The 27673-nt window shown below is 41.0% G+C and overlaps 1 protein-coding gene and 1 pseudogene across 1 annotated transcript; one reads left to right on the top strand and one right to left on the bottom strand.

Moving 5' to 3' along the window:
• LOC134911508 (glial fibrillary acidic protein-like) lies at positions 1–27673 on the bottom strand. Its single transcript, XM_063919678.1, has 11 exons — positions 27480–27673; positions 20585–20735; positions 19828–19977; positions 18523–18642; positions 16427–16522; positions 16196–16330; positions 15709–15819; positions 14460–14570; positions 7907–8031; positions 256–405; positions 1–167 (listed from the first exon to the last, which is right to left on the bottom strand). Exons 1-11 carry the CDS (start codon positions 27671–27673, stop codon positions 164–166), a joined length of 1347 nt encoding a protein of 448 aa, XP_063775748.1. The 3' UTR covers positions 1–163.
• On the top strand, positions 3678–3796 carry LOC134913641 (5S ribosomal RNA; annotated as a pseudogene).

Genomic DNA, 27673 nt, shown 5'->3' with positions numbered 1-27673 from the left:
TAATAAGATTGGCAATACAAGCAGCTGGATCAAAAGAACACAGAAGAAGATATCAGGAAGTCTCGTATTCAGCCTCCTCTGGACTCTGCTTGCAGTCCATCCTTATTAGCCATAATGTAACACGTCACTATTCTGACTCTTCATAGACACTTCTTCATCTGTCTTAACTATCAAAGAGCATAAAATAAAGTGATACAGTTATTATGGTTTTTTATAGTACATTTCAAAGGTACTACAGGCAACTACTATACTCACTTTATTAGAACAGTTGTCCTCTCATTCTGCTCCAAAGTATGAGACACACATCCACTAGAGATCACGTGTGAGCCCTGAGATGCTTTACTCTGAAGGAGAACCCCACTTACTGAAGTGGTAAGTCTGCTGTCTTCCCCTTCAATTAGTTTCCTGCCAAGTGAAAAAGAAGATATATACAGTTTACACTTGAAGATTTATAAAGAATTTAATGATTATAAGGGCTGATGCAGATCGCTTTGGTAACATTAATAGCAGTGCCGTAACTAGGCATTTTAGCGCTGTGTGCAAGAAACGACATTGGCGCCCCCCCATGTAAGATAGGGGCAGTGCGCGCCGCCGGTGCCCGAAAAATATATAGGGGTGTGGCTTCATGGGGAAGGGGCGTGGCCACAAAATAGCAATTCATACTACGGTGCACAGTAGTCTCCATTATTCAAATTACGCTGCACAGTAGCGCCACTACACCAGGTAGAGCCCCTTTTATACATTACAGCAGACAGCGTCCCCCTTTTTACACATTACAGCAGACAGTCCCCCTTTTTACACATTACAGCAGACAGTCCCCCCTTTTTACACATTACGGCAGACAGCATCCCATTTTTACACATTACGGCAGACAGCGTCCCCTTTTTACACATTACGGCAGACAGCGTCCCCTTTTTTACACATTACAGCAGACAGCGTCCCCTTTTTTAACATTACGGCAGACAGCGTCCCCGTTTTTACACATTACGGCAGACGGTGTCCCCCTTTATACACATTGCGGCAGCCAGTCCCCCTTTTTACACATTGCATCAGCCAGGCCCCCTTTTTACATATTACGGCAGATGGTGTCCCCCTTTTTACACATTGCGGCAGCCAGTCCCCCTTTTTACACATTACGGCAGCCAGTCCCCCTTTTTACACATTGCGGCAGCCAGTCCCCCTTTTTACACATTACGGCAGCCAGACCCCCTTTTAACACATTACGGCAGCCAGTCCCCCTTTTTACACATTGCGGCAGCCAGGCCCCCTTTTTACACATTACGGCAGCCAGTCCCCCTTTTTACACATTACGGCAGCCAGTCCCCCTTTTTACACATTGCGGCAGCCAGTCCCCCTTTTTACACATTACGGCAGCCAGTCCCCCTTTTTAAACATTACGGCAGCCAGGCCCCCTTTTTACACATTATGGCAGACAGCGTCCCCTTTTTTACACATTACAGCAGACAGCGTCCCCTTTTTTAACATTACGGCAGACAGCGTCCCCTTTTTACACATTACGGCAGACAGCGTCCCCGTTTTTACACATTACGGCAGACGTGTCCCTCTTTATACACATTGCGGCAGCCAGTCCCCCTTTTTACACATTGCATCAGCCAGACCCCCTTTTTACATATTACGGCAGACGGTGTCCCCCTTTTTACACATTGCGGCAGCCAGTCCCCCTTTTTACACATTACCGCAGCCAGTCCCCCTTTTTACACATTGCGGCAGCCAGTCCCCCTTTTTACACATTACGGCAGCCAGTCCCCCTTTTTACACATTGCTGCAGCCAGTCCCCCTTTTTACACATTACGGCAGCCAGTCCCCCTTTTTACACATTACGGCAGCCAGTCCCCCTTTTTACACATTGCGGCAGCCAGTCCCCCTTTTTACACATTATGGCAGCCAGGACCACTTTTTACACATTATGGCAGCCAGTCCCCCTTTTTACACATTACGGCAGCCAGTCCCCCTTTTTACACATTGCGGCAGCCAGTCCCCCTTTTTACACATTGCGGCAGCCAGTCCCCCTTTTTACACATTATGGCAGCCAGTCCCCCTTTTTACACATTACGGCAGCCAGTCCCCCTTTTTACACATTGCGGCAGCCAGTCCCCCTTTTTAAACATTGCAGCAGCCAGGCCCCCTTTTTACACATTATGGCAGACGGTGTCCCCCTGAGAGAGAGAGAGAGAGAGAGAGAGATACTTACCATCTCCCCGCTGGCAGTCAGGCTCCTCATGCATCTCCCTCGGTGCAGGCAGGTGAGAAGGAGGAGGAGAGAGGGGGACTGGAGCCACAGCAGCGCTATTTCATTGGTAGTAAGCGCCGCTGCAGCTGTCCCCTCTCCTTCCGTATTGGCTGCCTGGCGCTGCTGTAGATGCTGGGATGGAGGAAACGCATCCCAGCATCCACAGCAGCGCTGGGCAGCCAATACGGAAGGAGAGGGGGCTGCTGCAGCGGCGCTTACTACCAATAAAATAGCGCTGCTGCAGCTCCAGTCCCCCTCCCTCCTCCTCCTTCTCTGCTGCCCGGTGCTGTAGCTCTCCTCCCCAGTGCGGCGGCGGCGCACGACGCAGACTTTAGAGGCGGCATGTAATGAATCAATTTGACTCATTACATGCCGCTGGCCGTGCGCCCTCAGGGCAACTGCGCTGTGTGCCAAGCCCATTTGGCACACACGTAGTTACGGCCCTGATTAATAGGCAGGGACAGTTGTAGTACAAAAATGAAAAGCCCGTTTTATGCAGTTGTTTTTAACTTATAAAATAATAATAATATTTGAAACTAAGATATATAATTAATAAGCTGTCTATTACTAAGCTGAACCATATTTCATACTTTATTAGTGTTTATTCCTATCTACATATGTCACAGTATATTAGACAGTATCTTATTCCATTTATCAGTAAGCAGGAATATGCTGGTAGCAATAGATAACCTATAAGATTACTATCATGAATTGTCGTTTGTTAAATGCTCAAAGTGCCCACACAGGCACTGCCAAATTACATAACCTGTGTGGAATCAGCAGCAAAATATCCCTCAACAATCGTGGCTGGTGCCGGTGGACCCGCTAGCTGGGAAAACGCGTTTCACCCCGCAGGGCTTGTTCACTTCCTGATACTGTCTAATATACTGTGACATATATGTTTATTATTTTCTTTGTGTAAGGTGAATTGCTTGTATGCATTTAACAGCCAGGGGGTTATTGTAATCAGCATCCTAGGCTATTATTGGCTTTTTCCTACAACCAAAGAATATTGTGTAATCCCCTACCCTGAGTCACATTGAGTCATTCCAGTAATCTGACATTTAGTCCTCATATCAGCGTATATATATCTATATATTTAAATTTTCGGTTTTCTCATTTTTTGGCTCAGAAATGATTCACAGTATCACCAATGTTTATACTCAGCATGAATTATGTTTGTGCATGTGCTTGTTGTCAGTGAATGCTTGCCACCAGGACATATTGCACATAATTGTTGACGATTTCTACTCTCATTCTGCTCTTATTTCTGTGGACTCTCATCTACGATCCAGGGTACACAATACCACCAGTGTGGGATTTGTTGCATCCAGCCTAACGTAGAAAGCAGATCCACATCTTTTGTGACTTATTGTCACATTTCTTTATATAGGTGCACTCTCATTGGCGCCCAACCTATCCATCTGTCTACTACCATACCACACTGCCAGTGCCCGATCTCGTCCGATCTTGGAAGCTAAACAGTGTTGGGCTGGGTCAGTACCTGAGGAGGAGACTCACAGGGAATACCCAGTGTAGTAGATTTTCATCTTTATGATGTGTGTTATCTGACGCCAACAGCAGTATCACCACTTGTTTCTATCCTTCTTACCATATCTTCATCTAATGATTGCATATTTTGACTATATAATCGCTCTTGACCCTCTGAGTCCTTTATAAATATATTATACCTGTGCATTTGGTTGGTGACCGGTAGCAAGTGGTTAATGTCTCACCATCTACCGCCGGACCTGTCCAACACTGATACAATTGACAATTGACCACATGTTGGTCTTATCAATACAGATTCTCTGTACTGGTCGGGCTGAAACGGGTGTAGAATATTGAAGTGTCTACAGCCTTTCCTATCACATTCTGTGAGACAGGACCAGAACATTCCCTTATTTTTCAATGTAATACTTATTTTAACCACATTCATTTTTTGGATCCCACGTTCTCCAATGGGTAATCGCGAGAAATTTCTCTTAATGTATATCTAATAAAAGTTATATTTTATCACTTTTCATGAACAATTAAAAACTAATGAAATTTATTTCAATTAATTAAGAGTGCGCCCACACAAGAGGAAGACCCTAACAGGTCGAAACGCGTTGGAGCTACCCATCTATACTACATTAGACTGAGGACGAATATTCACTACAAAGAAGGACAGTACTGCTAATCCTTTCCGCAAACCATCCGGTCACGTGATCCGGAGTTCCGGAAGCAACCGGTTGCCAGGCGACGGAAGAAGCCCGAGACAGCGGAGAGTGGAAGGCGGAGGGGAAGGGAGAAGGTAAGTCCCTGTAGGAGGAGGAGAGGCGCGGCCAGCCGCTCGGAGAGCTCCGGCCGGGTCCACTTCGCCTCTGTGACAGGCGCACACCCCAGGTCAGCGGCCCCACAGAGCGGGCCTGATTCGGGCGCTCTACTGTGGGACGTGCTGCAGGAGGAATAGCGCCAGTCCAGGGTCCTTATTCTCCACTCTAACCAAAGCATACACTACCGCTGTCAACTGTTCATCACTTCACAAGAGAATCCTTCACTTCAGAGCACAGATTAGCGGGACGCCGCTGTCTGTATAGACTTGTAAACCGTTTGGACTTTAGTACATATTATCATTAATATTTTTTTGTGGCATTTTTCTTTTTCTTTTTCTTTTTTTCGACTTTACAAAGATTACAGCATTTGTTCTTTCAATTGAACCTTGCACTTCAGAATTTAAGCTCAAACCAGGAGCGTGCCCCAATCACTGATTGACTTTTAAACCGAATTTATACCTGTTGGGAAAGAAAGTATCTCAGCATCTTAGAATAAACAACCTTAAGTATATTACCTGCTTTTTCATTATTGATTTTAGTTTCACTTTATAACCGTATCATTCACCACTACAAATAGGGTTTGAGCGCTGGTTCCCTGTGGATTTATCCACATCTGTATACTTTCTTTTCCTCTCCCACTTTTGACATATCATAAGCAGAGGCGGCTTCAGAGCTGGGGCTGCAGCACAGTCCAGAATTCAAATAGGGGAGCCACACCAACTGCCGGTGAGTCCTGGGCGGTGATGTTTGGCAGTATTTGGGGAGCCAGTTGGTGTGGCTCCCCTATATGAATTTTGTTTTGTGCTGCAGCCCCACTTTCAGAGCTGCCACTGATTCATAAGAAGAGTACAATGGGACTGATTCAGGTCTGGTTGTACTTGCGGCACATGCCAAAAAGTACCGATGTTCGGTACTTTGCGCATGCATCGGACCCATAATGTGGATGTACAGTACGGGTCTGCGATGTCAGTCGCACTACAGCATCAGACTATCAGTGGGGAGGGGGCAGCGTCAGCCTCCGTTTCTCAAAATGGAGACAAGGCACCATCGTTGCGGTGGGAGTAACGAGGCCAGGATCTCATCCAAGGATGGAGATTTTCTGGCCTCTTTGTTGTTGCTGCGGTGGCCAACTTGTGTGACCCCATGGGTCAAGTAGCTGGTCAGTGGTGTCGCAGATGATCCAATACTGCGTTCTAGGACACAGCTCACATGAGAAATGCATACAGGAGGCATGACGCTGCTGCATTACCATTTCAGTGCTATTTCTGCTGCTTCTACGTAAGCAGTAGCGATAGCAAGTCCATCCACATCTGAATCAGGCCCATTATAAGTTGACATATCTCAGCACAATACAGAGCTATAGAACAACTGACTAGGACTGCCCTAAATATGCTCTTCCTTCCATTTCATTGTATCATGGTCTTTGGGACTCCTACCCTCCAAAATGTTTTAGATACAAGCAACAGCGGCTGCTTACCAGTCTGAACTGAGGGCTGGCTGATCTCTTCCCGGCTGCTGTCCCTGACCTCCCAGTGATTGATGGCTGATGTCACCAGAAGGCGAGGCAGAGGTCAGGGTGGCAGTGGAAGGGACTTGGGTCGTGGGTGGGGTTTAACTCAGGCGCTGCTGAACAGACTGGCTTCTATGTACCGCATCAGCTTCAGCCCATAGAAGCCAGATAGGGCTGACAGTAGAGCAGATGAGTGCCTTACCGTGAAAAGTGTTCCCTATGTTATTGCAGGCAGACTGGCAGTCCCAGGGGGAGAAAACACCTCTCCTTGGGACTGACTGGCTGTGATTAGCCAGGAGTGCTTCCAATGTCAATTCTGGGAGTCCCTGAGGGTGGCGGATTTTACTGTGTGGGCTCCAGCTCTGCAGCCCATAGGTAAAATCCACCAGTAGATACAAGCAACAATGGGCCTGCTTCAGTTTGTAAGCAAAGCAAAATAGCATACAACTGGGCAAAACCATGCTGCACTGCAGGTGGGGCAGAAATAAGATAATATATGCAGAGAGATTTAGGGGCTAATTCAGACTGGATCGCTACAGTAATTGTAGTCTGAATCCCTATGTGGAGTCGCGCAGCAGGCGCACTACGCGTGCGCACCCCGGGATCCCAGTGTGATGCTAAAAGCATCTCTGGGCTGCAATTGCCCATGCCTGATTGACAGACAGAGGTGGTCATGGGGCAGGAGGGAGCATGCCAACGGCGTTAGAATGCCTTCGGCAGGGCGCGGTACGGACAATGCAGGCATGTCCAAACCATTGAAGTGGCGGGCCACGGCAGCAGCGTGACATCACATGCAGCCTCTGCGACCCAGGACGTGGCGGGTAGCAGCCTGCCAGCGTGCAGGAGCTTCACTGGCAGGGAGCTACTCATCATGTGCAAAAGCATCGCTGCCATGTGATGCTTTGCAGTCATGCGGGGGAGGGGGAGGGCCTGACATGCAGGGCGTACTAGCCCTGTGCTGGGCGTCCACCCGCATGTCAGAGCAAATGATCGGAGATGTGCTAAATTTAGCACATCTACGATCAGATCTGAATCATCCCCTTAGATTTGGTTGAGGTATGCCCAGAAAAAATATAAACCACCCAAATCTAAATCTCTCTGCACATGTTTCATCTGTAGTACAACATGGTTTTGTCCAGTTGTTTGCTTTTTTTGCTTTGCTTACAAACCTGAATCTGGCCCAATATGTATTACTTTTATCTCCAGAGTGGGCTTTTTGGACATTGTCATGACAAATCAAAAATGACTCAGGGTAGTAAGTATCCACTGTAGCAAAGTAATGTGTTTTTCAACCATGGTTGCTTCCCAAATTTCCAAACTTCACCCATTACCTTTATTTAAGGAGAAACTTGTTTGTTTAAAAAATGGACTGGCTGCACAAGGAAGCACATGTCAAAAATGTTATTTCTTGGTTTGCAAGAGTTTCACTGAGACCTTTCCCATTGTAAATTTTGAAAATTTTAACCTTTTTTTACTTATTGATTCTGGACCCTGAGGCTTGTACATCCAATAAAAATCTATTATAAAACAAAAGAAAAAAAAAACAGACTAGGTACGGTGAGGACAAGGGGCAAGGGTAGGGCACATCACTATAAATTGTCATGGTCATCTAAATAGGCACAGTCACAGGGTGCCTTCAGCACCACAATGCATCTACAGAGGTTCCTGATATTCACAGTATGGCCCCTGCCCCACATACTCAAAATGTCTCAAGCAGCCATGAGTATTCGCTGAATCTAAAAAATGTAATCTGTTTTATCGTACATGGTTGAGACCTCACATTAACAACTGTCTTACTGTGCCTCATTTTTACTAGACATCTCTTACCTGTATGTGGCAATCTCAATATCCAGGGCCATCTTTACACTCAGTAGATCTTGATATTCCCGTAAGTGCAAGGCAATTTTTTCTTTTAATGATCTCAAATCATCTTCTAATTTTCTGATTTGCTCCTGAAAGTGCAGTAGAAAAGTAATATATTCACACATACTTGTTGACCCAGGTGGGGCATGTAAGGTGTGGGGTTTTACGCAAGTCCAAGAAGACTGTTTAGTCTATCTGGGGCATGTTTCAAATGTCATTTAGTATGGTAATGGTAAGTAAAGATGCTGTATTAAAACGTAACTTTTATTCTTATACACTTAAAGAATCAAGACGACCACAAAACTTATAAAGGTTAAAAAGTTATTAAAGTGATTACTCAAAAAGTTCCTTTCTGTGATGGGTGAAGTACTATATTCCTGTAAAGTGGTTTTTTGTTGGAGTTTACTTGGCGCTTCAAAGTAGACTATGTGGCAGCCTCGTAACTTCTATAGGACTAATCCCAGACAGTCCAAATACATGAAAAAAGAAAGGAGAATGCAGAAGAAGATGGCGCTACTGTGTCTACGGGAAGAGTGGGTGGAAGGGCCAAAACAGATACTTATCCTGTGGTAATAGTTCTTTTCTTCCCAAACGTGGATCTTCTTAAACAGATGTTTTCAAGTTCATATATGAAAATTATAATGGGAGAGGAATGATGTGTAGTACCTCTGTGACTGATGGTTTTACAAATATTGTATATAAAATCTCCACAGTGTTGGTGGAGAAAATGTTTTATTATCTATAAATAAATCAATTTTTCTCACTTACATGAGAAAAAAGAAAGATACTCTTTAGAAAAGTAAATGACCATGGCGTACCTCACTTACATAGTGAGGGATGGATAGACACATATAAAGGTTTCTTTATCTGCTTTTTTGTAATGATAAGATGGAGTGCTGTTTGGCGTACCTCACTTACTTAGTGAGAAGCTATGTAGCACATATCTCAGTTTCTTTATCCTATGGTTCAAGGGTATAGCGTACCGTTACTCACGATGTGATTGGTTTAGCTCCTCCTATATGGGTTTCTTTTCATCAAACGGGCACAGGTGATGGTATAAAAATCACATGGGTTTAATGGTACAATGTATAAAATCCAAAATAAACAAAAATAAAAATACCAGCATTGAATATGGGTGGCGTGTGGTCCTGAGAAAGGAGACCCCTTGGGGAGCAGGGTTCCGGTTCGATGCTCCAAGGTCTAATTGAAAAGTGTGTACAAAAAATAGGAGACGGGGTCTTACCTTACCAGTATCACACACCAGGTCCAAAGTCAATGCCTCCTTAGAGCCAACGCGTTTCGAGTCATATGGGACTCTTTTTCAAGGCTTTATGCCTTGAAAAAGAGTCCCATATGACTCGAAACGCATTGGCTCTAAGGAGGCATTGACTTTGGACCTGGTGTGTGATACTGGTAAGGTAAGACCCCGTCTCCTATTTTTTGTACACACTTTTCAATTAGACCTTGGAGCATCGAACCGGAACCCTGCTCCCCAAGGGGTCTCCTTTCTCAGGACCACACGCCACCCATATTCAATGCTGGTATTTTTATTTTTGTTTATTTTGGATTTTATACATTGTACCATTAAACCCATGTGATTTTTATACCATCACCTGTGCCCGTTTGATGAAAAGAAACCCATGTAGGAGGAGCTAAACCAATCACATCGTGAGTAACGGTACGCTATACCCTTGAACCATAGGATAAAGAAACTGAGATATGTGCTACATAGCTTCTCACTAAGTAAGTGAGGTACGCCAAACAGCACTCCATCTTATCATTACAAAAAAGCAGATAAAGAAACCTTTATATGTGTCTATCCATCCCTCACTATGTAAGTGAGGTACGCCATGGTCATTTACTTTTCTAAAGAGTATCTTTCTTTTTTTCTCATGTAAGTGAGAAAAATTGATTTATTTATAGATAATAAAACATTTTCTCCACCAACACTGTGGAGATTTTATATACAATATTTGTAAAACCATCAGTCACAGAGGTTCTACACATCATTCCTCTCCCATTATATTTTTCATATATGAACTTGAGAACATCTGTTTAAGAAGATCCACGTTTGGGAAGAAAAGAACTATTACCACAGGATAAGTATCTGTTTTGGCCCTTCCACCCACTCTTCCCGTAGACACAGTAGCGCCATCTTCTTCTGCATTCTCCTTTCTTTTTTCACTATATTCCTGTGTATGTTTCACCCAATTAATGTATTTTATAACACGAGGAAACAATTTTGAGGTAGGTAAAGGTGAAATATGACGTTGATCAGAGCGAAAATTTCTATTGTACTATCACATGCTTAAGACCAAATTGGTCATTATACTTAATTAAGATTTAACCATCCAATAAACTGGCTTATGTTGTGGGGGTTTGAAGTAAAATGGCCTGGCTTCTGCTCTCTTAAGTTGTGATTATAATAGATTCTTTATTGATCCAAAGGATAAGAGAACAGTATCATAAAAATTTTCACTCTGATCAACGTCATATTTGACCTTTACCTACCTCAAAATTGTTTCCTCATGTTATAAAATACATTCATTGGGTGAAACATACACAGAAATATAGTACTTGACCCATGACAGATTCATCACAGAAAGGAACTTTTTGAGTACTCAATTTAATATCTTTTTAACCTTTATAAGTTTTGTGGTTGTCTTGATTCTTTAAGTGTATAAGAATACAGCATCTTTACTTACCATTACCATACTATATGACATTTGAAGCATGCCCCAAATAGACTAAACAGTCTTCTTGCCATTCTGCAAAACCCCACGAAATATAGTTTTTTCTGAACTATTTTCTGGGCACACCACCAATCTAGAACTACTGTATAATACCCGCAGGGTGAAGTCAGTAGCTTTATGTTGGTATTACACTATCATCCGTTTCATATTGAATGTAACAATAACGTAATATATTCTTAATACGGTCCTGTGCAGATCTCAAACCCCAAACCCAAGGCAAACAGCACTATGTGATAATGTAATGTGGCTTCTGCAGTTACATAGTGCACACTGCATGGCAGCTGCTGCTGTTGTTCCAGGTCCTGTGTAGCTGACAGCACTGCAGGAAATAAGGTAAGTAAAAGAGGAATGTGGGGACTGATCTGGTGTGTATGGTGAGCATGTTGGTGTGCTGGGAGCGCATATTGGTGTGCTGGGAGCGCATGTTGGTGTGCAGGGAGCGTATGTTGGTGTGCTGGGAGATCATGTTGGTTGGGTAAGGAGCATATTGGTGTGCAGGGGGCAACTTCATGGGCTGGGGAAGTATGTTGGTATGCAGGGGGAGTGATAGTGAGTGAATGGAACTACAGTGGGTGAGGTATGGAGTATAGGAGTGATGAGAGTGAGGTGTATTTGTTAGTGAGGTGTGGGGTGAATGAGGGCTATTTCTGTAGGTGAGGTATGTGGTCAGGGTGTGATGGTGAGTGAGGGTTATGGGGCTAATTCAGACCTGTTCACTCACTAGGGTTTTTTTGCAGTCCTGCGTTCGCATAGTCGCCGCCCATAGGGGAGTGTATTTTCGCTTTACAAGTGTACGAACACATGTGTAGCAGAGATGTACAAACAGATTTTGTGCAGTCTCTGAGTAGCCCAGGACTTACTTAGCTGCTGCGAACACTTCAGCCTGTCCGGGACTGAAATTGACGTCAGGAACCCTCCCTACAAATGCTTGGACGTGCCTGTGTTTTTTCAAACACACCCTGAAAATGGTCAGTTGACACCCATAAACGCCCTCTTCCTGTCAATCTCCTTGCGAATGTCTGTGCGAACAGATCCTTTGCACAAACCCATCGCTGAGCAGCAATCCACTTTGTACCCATGCAACGCACCTGCGCATTGCGGTGCATATGCATGCGCAGTTTACACCTAATTGCTCGCTGTATGAAACTGCAGCCTAGTGATCAGGTCTGAATTAGGCCCTATGTCCGTCGGTGGGGTATGAGGTCACGGAGTGATGGTGAGTGAGGGATATTTTGGTTGGTGAGGTATGGGGTCAGGGAGTGGAATAACAGTGGGTAAAGAATGGGTTCATTTAATAATATACATTAATTCCAAATTGCATTACTTCAAATGCTTAGTAAATAAATAACCCTAGCAAAGATGGTGTGGTATATGTCACCACCAAGCAGTGGCGGATTTAGCGGGGGCGATCAGGGCGAACGCCCCCCCTACATATACCGGCAGCGGGATGGAGGCCGGGTCCCGCTGCGGTATTGGGAACGGGTTGGAGAGCTCTGCAGCGCGGCGGGGGACGAGGAGAGAGAGGAGCGTCCTGACGTGCGTACAGTGACCTCTGATCTGAGCACGCCCCCTCCTTCCTGTACGCGCGTCAGGAGGACGCTCTCTCTCTGTCTTCGTCCTCCGCCTCGCTGCACCGCTCGGCACCCGTTCCCAATATCGCGGCGGGACCCGGCCTCCATCAATGATTAGGTGTGTGTGTGTCCCATTTCTCCCCCCTCCTCTCTTCTCCCGGCATTATGTCCCTGCATTCTGTTGCCTCATTCAGCGTGCTATAATGTGCACTTCGGCTCATACAGTGTGCTATAACGTGAATTTTGGCTCATACAGTGTGCTATAACGTGAATTTTGGCTCATACAGTGTGCTATAACGTGAATTTTGGCTCATACAGTGTGCTATAACATTGGCTCATACAGTGTGCTATAAAGTGAATTTTGGCTCATACAGTGTGCTATAAAGTGAATTTTGGCTCATACAGTGTGCTATAATGTGCACTTCGGCTCATACAGTGTGCTATAACATTAGCTCATACAGTGTGCTATAACGTTGGCTCATACAGTGTGCTATAACATTGGCTCATACAGTGTGCTATAACGTTGGCTCATACAGTGTGCTATAACGTTGGCTCATACAGTGTGCTATAACGTTGGCTCATACAGTGTGCTATAACGTTGGCTCATACAGTGTGCTATAACATTGGCTCATACAGTGTGCTATAACATTGGCTCATACAGTGTGCTATAATGTGCACTTCGGCTCATACAGTGTGCTATAACATTGGCTCATACAGTGTGCTATAACATTGGCTCATACAGTGTGCTATAACATTGGCTCATACAGTGTGCTATAACGTTGGCTCATACAGTGTGCTATAAAGTGAATTTTGGCTCATACAGTGTGCTATAAAGTGAATTTTGGCTCATACAGTGTGCTATAAAGTGAATTTTGGCTCATACAGTGTGCTATAATGTGCACTTCGGCTCATACAGTGTGCTATAACATTGGCTCATACAGTGTGCTATAACATTGGCTCATACAGTGTGCTATAACATTGGCTCATACAGTGTGCTATAACGTTGGCTCATACAGTGTGCTATAAAGTGAATTTTGGCTCATACAGTGTGCTATAACGTTGGCTCATACAGTGTGCTATAACGTTGGCTCATACAGTGTGCTATAAAGTGAATTTTGGCTCATACAGTGTGCTATAAAGTGAATTTTGGCTCATACAGTGTGCTATAAAGTGAATTTTGGCTCATACAGTGTGCTATAAAGTGAATTTTGGCTCATACAGTGTGCTATAAAGTGAATTTTGGCTCATACAGTGTGCTATAAAGTGAATTTTGGCTCATACAGTGTGCTATAAAGTGAATTTTGGCTCATACAGTGTTGTATAAAGTGAATTTTGGCTCATACAGTGTGCTATAAAGTGAATTTTGGCTCATACAGTGTGCTATAAAGTGAATTTTGGCTCATACAGTGTGCTATAAAGTGAATTTTGGCTCATACAGTGTGCTATAAAGTGAATTTTGGCTCATACAGTGTGCTATAAAGTGAATTTTGGCTCATACAGTGTTGTATAAAGTGAATTTTGGCTCATACAGTGTGCTATAAAGTGAATGTTGGCTCATACAGCGTGCTATAAAGTGAATTTTGGCTCATACAGTGTTGTATAAAGTGAATTTTGGCTCATACAGTGTTGTATAAAGTGAATTTTGGCTCATACAGTGTGCTATAACGTTGGCTCATACAGTGTGCTATAAAGTGAACTTTGGCTCATACAGTGTGCTATAACGTTGGCTCATAAAGTGTGCTATAATGTGAATTTCAGCTCATACAGTGTGCTTCAATGTTGAATTTCTTTGTAAGAATATCCTTATGTCTATCCCATGCATGTTTAAATTGCCCTACTGTCTTATCCTCTACCACCCCTGATGGAAGGAATGGCGATTCGCCAGTCTGTATCACCAGTGCGCAGGGTTCTCTCCACTAACTGGCAACATTTTATTAGTAATGGCAACAATAGGAAATTTTAGAAGCGAACGGGAAGGGCATTACTAAGTGGGAGGGGCTATGATTAGGGGGAGGAGTCATAATTCTTAAACCGCCCCCCCTAAAAGTTAAGTCTAGATCCGCCACTGCCACCAAGAATGACTACTAAAACTGAGGGTGGTGAGGTAGGGTGCTGTTTTTTGCACTTTCTCCAGGTGCCATGGCTCCACGCTACAATTCTGCCTGGAGCGAATACACATTAATAAGTACCCACCTGTAGACCCTCTATCTCAAGTTGGTATTTCTCTTGAGTCTCTTTCACTTGGGCTTCCAATGCTGCATTTTTGTTCTTCAGGGATTCATATTCCATTTCCTTGCCTTTAATCTGCAATACATTTCCAATCAGTTGTGAAAATTTACAATTTTTGTTGGTATTAATTACATTTAGGTGACCGCATATTTACATATTGCTGCACACATAATTGATGTTGCAATTATCAGAGAATATTTTCTACATAAATGATAAGTGCAACAGCTGCTATGATCAAAGAGCTATGCTAATTGGGGGGCTAAAACAAGTTTCAAGATGAAATTTAGCCTGCAGATTATGTGGGACAAAAAGTATAATGTAATGAGCTCACAACACATACAATGAGCTGTTCTGCAGTGGGGGGGTTCTAATATGAAGCCACGCTATTGAAATGAAATAATCTGATTGTAAATAACAGATATCTGTTTCATATAGTAATAAAAAGAACAGTATGCATACATACTCATCATAAATAATTAATTCATGTAAAATATTTTGTTCAAATTTAATTAAATGTATTGTTTTGTACATGTATTCAATTGTTACAAGTACCAAGTGACGATATGTGTGGTAAAAGAAATGTTGTTTGACTGGTAGTGGCAATTTGTATAAATAAACAAGGAAAATGCTGAATGTGATATCAGTCAAGAGCTGGAGTAATGGGAAATATCTGCAGTATAATGCTTTCCACAGACTGAACATGGAAACCATATCTAGTGAAATACTACTATATACTGTAACTAATTCAGCTGGTCGGGATAGTTCTGCTGCCAGTAATTCACATGATGGGATGTTCAATTAGAACCATCACACTATCAAGTGTTTCATTCTATGGCAATATCTATTGATAGTCATACACATTATGGCAATTCATGCTGTGTAGGTGTCCTATAATAGTACTCCCTATAAATAGAAGATTCGTGTTTAGTTTCATCTATGATTAATGCTATATTAGTAAGAGCTCCGCTTGTTCGTGAAATAAATGTAACTTATCCTATTAAAACTGACATAATTAGCTACATCCTACTTGTAGGCATTTATATTCCAACTACATTTAAATAATTCCGAGCCCCACCCCCAACTTCCCTGCAGACTCTGTATAGTGCACAGTAGCAGAGAGTTCAGTCGCATTGCCTATATTAGCGGAATCATAAAACAGGCTCCACTGAAGTGACATCCATAAGAGCTCCGAGGTCTTTCCAGCCCCACTTACGCTTCTCTTGCAGTTTGCCATGTCTCCTCGGTAATGTCTCACGTTTTCCGCATGCTTTGTAGAAGTCTGATTGAAGTCAACAAATTTGCTTTTATACCACTCGTCCATCTCCTAGGGGGGAAGAGCAGCATAAGGGGATATAGACGTGAAGTGTCAGGTCTTCAGAAAGAAAGGTTCATTAAGGTCTCATGCACACCAAACTCTTTAATTAACCACCTTGCAGCCAAACAACTCAGCAGGATCAGGGAAGCCTCTAGCATCCAAGTGGAAAAGCAGCAGTTTCTTTGACTATGCAGAGGTTAATACACCCAGCTAGGAATTAGTTTTGCGTGCATCAATGTATGTGAATTGTCAAACATGACCAATGGCTACATTCTGATTTAACATATACAAGATAAACAATATTTTATGTTGCCAGAAATATTTGTTAAGTAGCAACTGACATCAAATTCAATTTTCCCCAAACAGGATGAGCTCTAATTTTAACCTGCAGGTTCTTGGCTGCAATTTCTTCATATTCTGTCTGAATGTCCCTCAGAGCAGCAGCAAAGTCTGGGATGGAGAATGCGAGATCACAGGAGGCGGACATATTGTAGATCTGCTTCATCAATTCCTCAATTTCCTGGTAGACAGAGAAATGTAAATGGTGGGCCTAGGCTCCCATTGAGCAACCACCGAGGTGGCTATGAGGCTGGGAGGGTGCAATAATCTCAGTTACCTCGCCATGAACTCTCTGTAAAAAGGCGATCTCTGCTTCCAATGTTGCCAGTTGCTTTTCCAGTGATAGGCGTCCCGCAGTGGCAGCATCCACATCCTATTGAACAAACCAGTGAACAAACCATTATTTGTTACCCGTCAGGGCAATACGCTATTATGTAGTATCAGCTGGCAATCTTACAGTTTGCTTAGTAGATAACAGTATTCCTGGCAAATCATGGCTATTTATTTATTGCAGTCCTTATCCTCCTAACATGTAGTATCAGCACAGATAAAAAAAATATTGTGTGAGGCAGAAGTATATTAGGGTTCCACCAGACTAATAAGAAAGTACTTAATATAATACCAGCATGACCTTGTAAGTAAATTTCATCAATTAGATAAAGCTCCCAACATATCATCCGGTGATGGCATATAGATTATACAGCTGGTTCCCAAACGCGGTCCTCAAGGCACCCCAACAATTCAGGTTGTAGGGATATCCCTGCTTGTGTACTGATGGTATAATCAAACTGGTTGAGGAATGGCATACAATGATACAATGTGAAAGTAGGTCTACCTGTAGAGAGGTAATTACATTTTCAGAAGCCTCTGTATTTGGCTCAACCTACTGTAACCCAAAACTTCTACCTTGATACCTTAAAACGCAAGGGTAGCGTTTAGTGAACTGTATGGTGCATATTTACAGTATATAGATGATTACTTGAGGACATTCATGAAAATATTACCCGGGCCAATATAGTACTCTGTAAAATAATCTGTTTTGCTTCTTTTTCTTTGTTAGTAGTAACAAATCAGTAGTGATACGTTAATAATATAATTCTAATATACACGAAGCATTACGAATACTATATAATCAACATACAGTATACACATAACTTACATTTCAGCGTCCTTTGCCTGGTTGTAAATTCATGAAATATGCGCAAAAACTGCGCACCAAAAGGCAACCAGCAGAAGCAAAGGTACTGCACTGCAATGTGTTACGCTACCATTGCAAATCCTTGTATTTGTAATCTAATTTTACAGAATTAGAACTAAGAGAATGAGAGACAAATGACAGGCCTGGGTTATGACTACAAGTAAGGAAAGGCGTGATCGCTCTGTTATGGCTGGGTGTATCCATTGGATTACTTGTTAGAAAGTTATTATAATAGCGTGGTACCTCTTTTCCATTCACTGATTACATCACTAATGATCCGTACAGTACATATCTACTAGCAAATATATGTTATTTTACAGGGTTCTAGTTCATTCAGGTATTTATTCTTCAGCATAATGCAGGTGTCCTGGCATACAACGTGTACTGTTATTGTACTAAATGCTATTTCAACCAAACAACGATACATTCAGTTGTAATATTACATCTGTATTGATATTCGAGAGCTCTAACATATGCATTTGGTATTATAGGTCATGCAGATTACTTTATTGGCTAATTAAACTGGTTTTCATTCTTTCCTACAAAAGACATCAGATGTAGGAAGGTATAACACCATTTCCATTGTTTGAGTGAGCTGTATATTTGAGATGTAGAAATGTATCATGTTTGATGTATCACAGTTAGCTGCCATACACTGTTGCTCCTCTCTGAAGCGATTATTTGGAATTTAGAAAGTCTGGGGAATCGTGTCTGGCATATATCATAGTGCCCTTCAGGCTCTTCAATTCCCCAATTAGAAAGCATGTTACAGGAGAGGAGACTGTATGCTTCAGCATGGAATGATGATCTAATTCATACACTCTCCCAGTGTGCCAGGGGCAAAGAATTGTAAGGGAGAGTGCAAAGTGAAAAGAGCACGAAGGTGCTAACTGGGCGACCACTCTACATTTGTCTCCAAATGAACATAAATATTGCGTCTAGGGTTCTCCTATGTAAGAATCTGTACAATGTGTTCTGCTTTTTTTTATTTCGAAGGAATTGAGACACAGCCCTCATTCTGCGGAAACTACTAACTGCTTGTCAACAAGGGGTTAAATCACAATTGAATCTAATTTTCATTTTAAAAAATCTAGTTTATGTGTCTTTTGCGCTGAAGACAAAAGCCTTAGATCCTGCATACAAGGTGAGTGAGTATAATAAAGACAGCTCCTTACAGGACGGAATGCTTCAATGTCCCCTTCAGCCTTTTTCCTCCCCTCGACTGCATCTTCGTAGCGCTTCCTTACGGTGCTGAGTTCCTCAGACACTGATGACTTGGCAGCCACTGCTACATCCTGTTAAATAAAGCAGAATCTTATGCCTGGCTAACCTGCAGCGTCCCCTCCTGCTCAGCGCACTGCCAGGGGAATTTTGTCTGGGGTTTCAACACATACAAGCCAGTACAGTGAGAAGAATGAACCAATACGATGTTCCCTTGTGCTGTCACCCACTGACCTTGAGTGGAGATCTGTAATATTACTCACACAGTACTATGCAGCTGTCCTATTAGCACTGGATCAGAGTCAGCAGTTTATTTTATGCAGATAATAATAATAATAATAATAATAATAATAATAGTAGTAATGTAATGTAGGGAAATACAAGCTAAAATTCTCAAAACAGGCGTGATGTTAGACTTCAACATAATTACTCACTATAGAACTTTCTTAAACACTGACAATGTTCTTAGAGCCAAGTCTTTATTTTACAGCTGCCAGTGTGATCCCTGGGCTCAGTACTTGAGTTTGTAAAATACTGCCTGAACAGCTTGTGCCCTAGCAACAGGTTAAATAAGCGTCTGGTCTGTCCTAAATGGGGGTAACTAGTTGCAACACATCTTACTCAAAGAACAAAGCAATCCAGTCAAGTTTACATTTGCATTATGATCATGCGCTAAACCTTTGAAAGACAGCAGAGGAGAAGTGACATGTGGCCCAACAATGCCTAGAACTTCCCATGCATCGGTCTCACAGGGCCTTTCAGCAAGCAAAGATTTATAGGTATCCTCATCCTCAACAGATTGAAGGTTAAAGGGCAATCCACTTTTGTAGTACTGGGAGCCAGAGTCTAGTATTCATATCCCAGCCTTGTGGATTTTATTGGTGATCGACCACACTGATGACGTCAGTTATTGTATACTAAAGCTTAGCAATCGGTGACATTCCAGATCAAGACTTTGGGGCACTACATGGCTACAGCAGGAAAGTCACTAAATCCTAAGCCTGATACATACAGTATATGTATTAATTCAATGTTCAATCAGCTACACGTTTTTTATGTGTTCATGTTGGTGTTTAGATATAGATTGTAAGCTTGGGAGCAGGGCCTTACTACCTCTATGTCTGTCTGTTATTACCCAGTTTTGTTCTGTTACTGTTGTTCCAATTGTACAGCGCTACGGAATATGCTGCGCTATATAAGAAACTGGCAATAAAAAAAATACATATTAACTATAAAGGGTTGTGTCCGGATTATTTTACCCTTTGAATCCTGGCCTGTTCCGCCTCTCTCCGTAGGTCCCGCAGTTGCTCTTCATATAGGGCCTTGAGAGCTGAGGGTCGGTTGCCGCGACTGCGGAGCGCATCCAGCTCAACCTGCACAATGGCGTTCTGCTGCTCCAAGTCACGCACCTACAGAGCAGACACATTCAGACAGACTCACCAATCAATAGCCTCTTATTGCTGCTGCTGCTGCTGCTGCTGCTGCTGCTGATGATGATGATGATGATGATGATGATGATGATGATGATGATTGATTATTGTCTTGGATTGCATGTGTTAATGTCAGATTTTACAGACAGGACCCGTTATTAAAAAGTAAAGAAACCCAGGAATCTTGTGTTTATGTAAGTGCTGCATGCAAACAGTACATAGAGAATAAGCACATACGGCTGAAAGACAAAGTTGGACTGCTCCATCCCATGTCAATATTTCATCTTAGAAGAAGCATAGAGATATGAAAGTGGTCATGTGGAAAGAGATTTTCCTGTACTCATTAAACTGTGACAGTGTTCCTTACTGAGCCGGAAATGGCTGGTACAACAGAACTATGGCTTGCTTTCACCAGTATAGCCAGTGCAAATGAAATGTCAAATGCCTTACCTTCTGTTAGGTAAGAACTTTCTGTAACTGTTATCGAATATAATAATAATAATATATTGCAATATTACAATCATTTATTAATGAAGAAGACTTCAGTTGGAATAGTGAAGAAGACTGCTGGGAGGAAATACCTTACCCTTTCGATGTACTTAGTCAGCCTGTCATTCAGAACAATCATTTCCCGCTTCTCATTGTTCCTGGTGCTCAGAAACTCTTGATTTGCTGCGCTGGCTGCATCCAGATCCGCTACTGGTACCATCAGAGCCCCCAACCCGGGACCTACCATACTAGTGGGGGAAAGACATGTATAATTATGTGCACGGATGTTACATGTACTCACTATACACTGTACAGCGTCACATTCATTCGACTGACAACGGGATGCCTGAATAGAAGTATCACACCTGCAACTGGAGTGAGCAGCATACGGCGCGCACACAGTATGCTTCTGTGGCACAGAATTCCCAATAGTATTTTTCAATACAATAGATAAACAATATATTGTTTATAGAGGGTGTCATCACAAATTCTATGTAACTGCCAGTGTTATTTATTTTTTTAGTTTTGTCATTATTATTGTTTAACAATTAAAAATAAGGGCTAGAGAAAAAAATGTAGCTTATGTATTACCAACAGACAAAAATAAACACCACAAAATAGTTTTTTTAATAACCCAAGAAAAATGCATAGTTGTGCAGTTAATGGCAAATATACGCAATTGCGAATTCAACAGCACATTGGAAAAAGTGTCCACTTGCAATATCACTGATTTGTATTTTAGTATACTGTACAGTATATACACAGTTTACATACCATGCTATTATTGCTATCATATGAGCTATCCCAGCTCTTTCCCTGAATCTTTCTTTTGTGTTATTACTGCTGAAATAGATCACTCCTATGATTTCATTATCATTAAGAAGGCTGATCTGAGTTGGAGAAGTGAAGGGGAATTAGGTATCATCTGCATTGTACTCGAGTCTGGACTTTATTGTACATCTTCTCAAGGCATTAGACGGGGGGGGTATCAAATCTTGGGGAGAAATAAAGTGGTGAGAGATAAAGTAGCAACCAATCAGCTTATTTTTCAAACACAGCCTATAAAATGGCAACTAGGAGCTGATTGACTGATACTTTATCTATCTCCACTCTTTCTCTCTTCGAGGCTTGATACATACCCCTAAAAATGTTTCCCTAGTCATAAATATAATGACAAGTATATGACGTATTCCTGTACAGAAAGGATATCTTCGTGCCTTTAGCTGTGCTGTGAAGTTAAACTCCACTCCTGGCGTACTTAAACTCCTGGTGGACTTATGCTCCACTCCAAAAATTCAAATTGGGTCATTATTTTCCATGCAATAAGAAGAAATAAAATTACCCAAATTACTTTAGCAGCTATGACAATGTAAACACAGCTATATAAATGTAAAGTGAACAAAAAGTGGTGTCGGTTTCAAAACTTGGGTTAAGGACATCTTCTTAAAGCTTTTATATAGATCTCATCCTAGTTTTTTTTTTTTAAACTACAGATGGTGCTGTCTTGACCCCGTAGATCACAGACGTTCAGGTGTCCATTGTTTTGTAAGGATTAATAGATAGACAGCTTAAGGTTTAACTTCGATGTTTTATAAGCTCTTGTAGCAATTATCTCAATAGTTTAGATACAAGTCTGCGTCGATTCTATTTTGCCAATATTCAAGAGATTCTACTGCAGATGATTATTACAAAATAAATCGATCACATATGCAATTTTGTATCGAGATTCAAACCTAATTGGCATTAGTACACAACAATTTCACATCATTTTGGGGATAGAAAAATATTTAAACGTTGTGCCATAATCATTTATAGAGGTACACTATATCAATATCAAACAATAAAGGGCTGTGAATTCAGAATGAAGCATAAACAATTTATTATACATCTAAAATGAAATTTTACTAACTAATCTGTATGAAATTTTTAATTATTTTGTATGAAAATTTTTATTATTTTATTTGTAAAACACAATTATTATAACAAGGTCAAATATTAAACAATAATTAATTTGTTAAAAATACGAACTATTTTCAAAAAATTGAAGTGTCGTTTAGTCGATACTCAATTTCTACTTATGACAAAAAAATAATCGTAGAACTTTTGATTACATCATAAATCACATGAATTATATCATTTGAAAGTTTTGGGATATTTCAGCGATAATATTTTGTAGAAATAATATTCTTGAAACTTTTTATAACATCAATTTATAATAAAATCTTTCTTTCACAGTTCATATGCCACCAAGAAAACCGTTTCTAATAATGTTGACTTACAGTAACTGCATATTACAATAGACGAAAATATACTCTTTTTCAAAGTTCTGTTGACACGATTCAATGCATATTGTGGAAAGTATTGTCACAAACTATTTTATTCAGCAACTTTAACAATACCAAAATGCCCATTTTAAACATGCACATTATAACCATACAGATTAATCATATTGCTTCGAAAATAACTTGGTGAAAATTTACAGTAAACCACAGAACCTACAAGTACTGTCATAAGACTATAGAAATATTTTTCTCTTGATAACAATGCAAGTTGAATTATTAAGAAATATATATGTTAATATAATACAATATACTCTAAAATGTGGTGCGAATTGATTTTCCAGGATTAAAATATTTTATAAATACGCATTTAAAAAAAAAAAGTATCCTACATTATCTCTGAAAACAGCATTGTACTATATATCTGCGAATTCAAGTTCAGCAGACTTCAAGATGTATAGTGTTGAAAATTAAATAAATTGGAAAATGCCGTTTCCAGCATTAAAAAAAAATGACTAAATTGAAGTAAGACATACACCTGTAGAAACAGAAAACGGTCACAACATACCACTGGGAAACATATTCTATATGAAAACTGCCAGTTTCGTTTCAGTTTACAGCTGAAAGTTAATATCTTACCTAAAAAGAGCTATAACAAAGTATTAGTATAAGTGCAAAAGTATAGATTATACCAAATCATATAAAATAAATAAATAAATAAATAAATAAATACAGATAATATACAGTCGATGGCAAAGTCTGAAGATCATATGCATTTTCTTACATGTCTTTATTCACATAAATACAGTTAAAATGTAGGCCAGTCCAGTTCAATTGTTTCAATACGCCGTATCATCTAGTTCCAATCGTGTAATAGACCAAATACGAATGTATACTTTCAAAATATTTACTGTGTTTTATATGACTCCAGTAACATACTCATTCCTTGGTAGCACCCCGATAAGTATTTCATACATGTCTTTATAGCATATGATTTTATTTCCAGTGCCCTCTAATGCAATAAGTCATATCTGTATATAACTGTATCCATAACAAAGAGCCCAGCAGAGCTTTGTGGAATAAAGGACAACTTAAACTAACAACTGTACCTGATGATATAATCTACCACAATTTGCCTTAATGCAGGTACAACCATAGCTATATGAAACGCAACAAACATTTTAAATAAATTATCATAAACAGAAGAGATTTGTGAAACTCTCAGGTGAATGCTTTCAAGGATCACATCCATGAAGCTTGCCACCAATTGGACAACCTCCATCGTGGTTTTTAGGCTTCCTGTGTGATAGGCACGTGACGTTTAACACTATCAAATTTGTTGAACTTATATTTTAGAAATCATCACTATTCTGTGAAAGTTATACAGGAAATAGAGCATTTTGTGTATGTTTTCTTGCTTGATCAAACAAGGGTTAATGTATACGTCTTTTAAAATTTAATAATTTTAACATATGTTATTTCAATGTAGCTATATTCTGGCGATCAATTAATTTAGCAATTCCAAAACATGTTCATTAAAGTAAGCAAACAGTCCTCTGTACCATTTTGTCATGAACTGTTCATTTATTTTACGGAATATTTACAGAAGTATGACGTGGGGAATAAGTTTAACACTGTTTAAAATATTTTTTGCAAAGTTATGGAAATGATATAGTCAATTAAAAAATGTCTGATAGATTTTGTGTTTAACAAAGGGTAGCATTAGCAAAGGGTTACATAGGAACTTTGATACACATGTCCAAACAATTCAAAAAAGTTTTCATGAAACATAATACACGTTTTTAAAACTGGACACTTTACACAACCTCTTGGTTTATTGAAATATCTATCAAGTTTAGAACAATTCTGAAATTACTGATTTGTGTTTTGCATCAATCTCTAAATGTATTAAAATAATTGAGCTCCATAGGATAATCTCGATTGAAAGTTGTTGTCAGCTTTATGATAATTCACCTCACTTGGGAATGCTGCGATCTACTTGATAAGGACTAATAGTTTATTACCACTAGTATCCGTTTTAGAATCCTGCATGCAGAATATGGAATATTCCAGATCAACTGCAGAAACTGCTAGTCAGAGGCATAAAAATCAATCCCGGATCAGGAGAAATGTGTATAGTACAACACTGCTAAGGTTCATTACGCACCTCTGCTGATACTGGTTCTGCCTTTGCCACACCTACCCCAATGGCGGTTGGCTTGGAAGGTTCTCTGGCTGTTAGGGGCAGAATTATTAAGACTGGAGAAGGGATAAGGAAGTTATAAAGCAGTGATAAGTGGAAGGTGTAACGCACCAACCAGTCAGCTCCTAAAGGTGGGTACACACTAGTAGATATATCTGTAGATCAATTGATCTGCAGATATATCTATGTACGGATCGGGCAGTGTGCTGTGCATACACACTTCCCAATCCGTCGGGGGACTGACGTCATGAACTGGGCGGGTGGGCGTGCGCCCGCCTAGTTCACCTGTCAATCACCGCCGGCCACCGCAGCATGTGTACGGGCGGTCGGAGTACCGCCCCGTACACACACAGCGACGCGCCAATATATCGGTAGATATATTGGCCGTCGGCTGTGCTGCACGGCCGACGCGATACGTCTGTGAACGACGGAGTTCACAGACGTATCGGCTGTACACACTGGCCGACGGTCCGGCGATATATTGGCCGTTCAAGAGAACGGCCGATATATCGACCAGTGTGTACAAGCCTTAAATGTCATTTTTCAAATCTGTAATGGTTGGCTGGTGTGTTATCACCTTGCACTTATCACTGCTTTATCACTTCTTTATCCCTTCTCCAGGATTAATACATCTGTCTCTTAGTATTGATTCTATAGTAATCCATATTTTGCATGCATATGTGTAAATTAGGCTACGGCAGCAGTTGAAGGGGATACCAGTGTAGTCCGGTGCTTAGCATTGCTCACCTGTATTCATTTGCCACAATCATTAAATCAAGTTTTACATGGCCCTGTTGGTTAACTGCTGACTTCCCTCATATAACTTATGGAAGTAAGGAAACATTACAAGGGAATAGTATAGTATGGCAATGTCATGGAGGCCTGGACTAATAGAGACTTGCAGGACTGTAAGTGAAAACCATGTGGATAGGTCCCCTTTCTACCATTGGACACCCCCTTTGGCCAAGTATGCCTGTTACTGCAGAGTCCCCAAATAATGCTTGTAATAAATACTGCGCTGTGGTTTGTGGTGTTCATGACCTTGAATATTTAATATTTGTCAGGTTTAACTTTTCATATACCATTTTTTTCCGTATACCACCACGTACATCAGGGGACTACATAATAAAGGCTTAGGTGCCACTTAAATGGGTGGGTCTGAAAACCAATGATACGCATTTTTCCAACCTGAACCTGATCACAGATACACCTATAATAAGGTTTCTAATGACCTAAAAAGGCCCCAGTTTAATGCACCGTGTGCTCCTAAACTCAAACAGTTAATTTATCTCTATACCATGTATGTCAATTTTGTCTGGTTAACTCTTGGCAAAGCTCTCTGCGCAAATACGAGTTACGCCTCACGTTGAGGCCAAGCTGTTCCGCTTTTGCTTATGTAAATGTCTGGCACACAATTCTGCCATATACTTCTGTGTGCTCGATTGTGCAAAATCCAATGTCCAAACTACTGTATAAAATATTCAAAGATTAAAACTACATGTACAAATGTTATAACTAGTCCAGTTTAATCCACAATTGCATTACTATTTGTTATAGATGTCCCCAGTATGTCACGTGCCCTAGTGTAAACCAGGCATGTGGCAGAATCCCTAATGTCACGCTCAAATAGCCTCAGAACTGCCATGGTGTCGCCTAAGACATGTAATACAGCACAGGGGGGCAATAGGGTTGTTTACTTTTGGTGGGGTGGAAAAAATAAAAGCGCAAAGATTTATACTCGGCAGCACGATGAATGACAGGACAAATATTCAGATTTAATTTAATTTTTAATGTGAACATCTAACAAATATATATTGCAAAGCATCATTGTTGTGCACTCAGTATAACGCATTACAGCCATGTTTTAAATGTCTCCCAAATGTTCCCCATATCAATTCATTAGGAATTCTTATCATATTGTTACGCTTAGCAAGAGTAAAGGCCACTGAAGGCTGACATCCTAGTGATGCTGCTATACACACAGAACTACCAAGCCAATGACCTTAGCCAGTGTTGAAGACCTCTTCTCAAACTCTCTGATCATCCAACTCTTTGCTGCTTTCATTTGGAATATGTATTAACCATGCACATATTTATAAAATAACTCAGAAACGCACAATTATCTGTATTTTTATGTTAATGACAAATAATTACTAGACATAGGCAGTAGCAAAAATTGGCAACCTTCAACGGTTAAACCTGTCAACAAATGATGACAGATGTAACTGCTTCACTCTGTTGAAGTTTCTTTTTTTTCTTTCTTATTCTACTGATGAACTGCGATGACTACTGTACTTGCTTAATCATTTTAAATATTCCAAAGACTGCTGATATCTTTCAGCATGACCTTTTTCTTTTCTTTTTTTTAGCTATACCATTATTCACACTTCCATACAGTCAGTAACATTAAAAATAGTTATACAATAATGTGCATTTTATCTTTTATATGTAATTTATAGTCCACCTGCATGCATATACTGTACACAGTGTAATAACAGCAGTGCCCTCACCTGCGTGGCCTGCGTGTGGCCGAGGCGGTCCTCCTGCCCCCTGTGTGTACTTCACATGTCTCCCGGCAGTAGCTGGCTGACCTCCGGTGTCTGGGAGGGGATGGGCTACTCACCCTCAGCCTGACCACGGAGCTGCTAGTGAACTCATCAAAGTGGCGGCGATAAGAAGAGATTCTGTCGGGGCTCACACTCAT

The sequence above is a fragment of the Pseudophryne corroboree genome, chromosome 4 (genome assembly GCF_028390025.1).
Source record: "Pseudophryne corroboree isolate aPseCor3 chromosome 4, aPseCor3.hap2, whole genome shotgun sequence".
In the NCBI taxonomy this organism is placed as follows: Eukaryota; Metazoa; Chordata; class Amphibia; order Anura; family Myobatrachidae; genus Pseudophryne; species Pseudophryne corroboree.
This window is presented reverse-complemented; position numbering and strand designations above follow the sequence as displayed.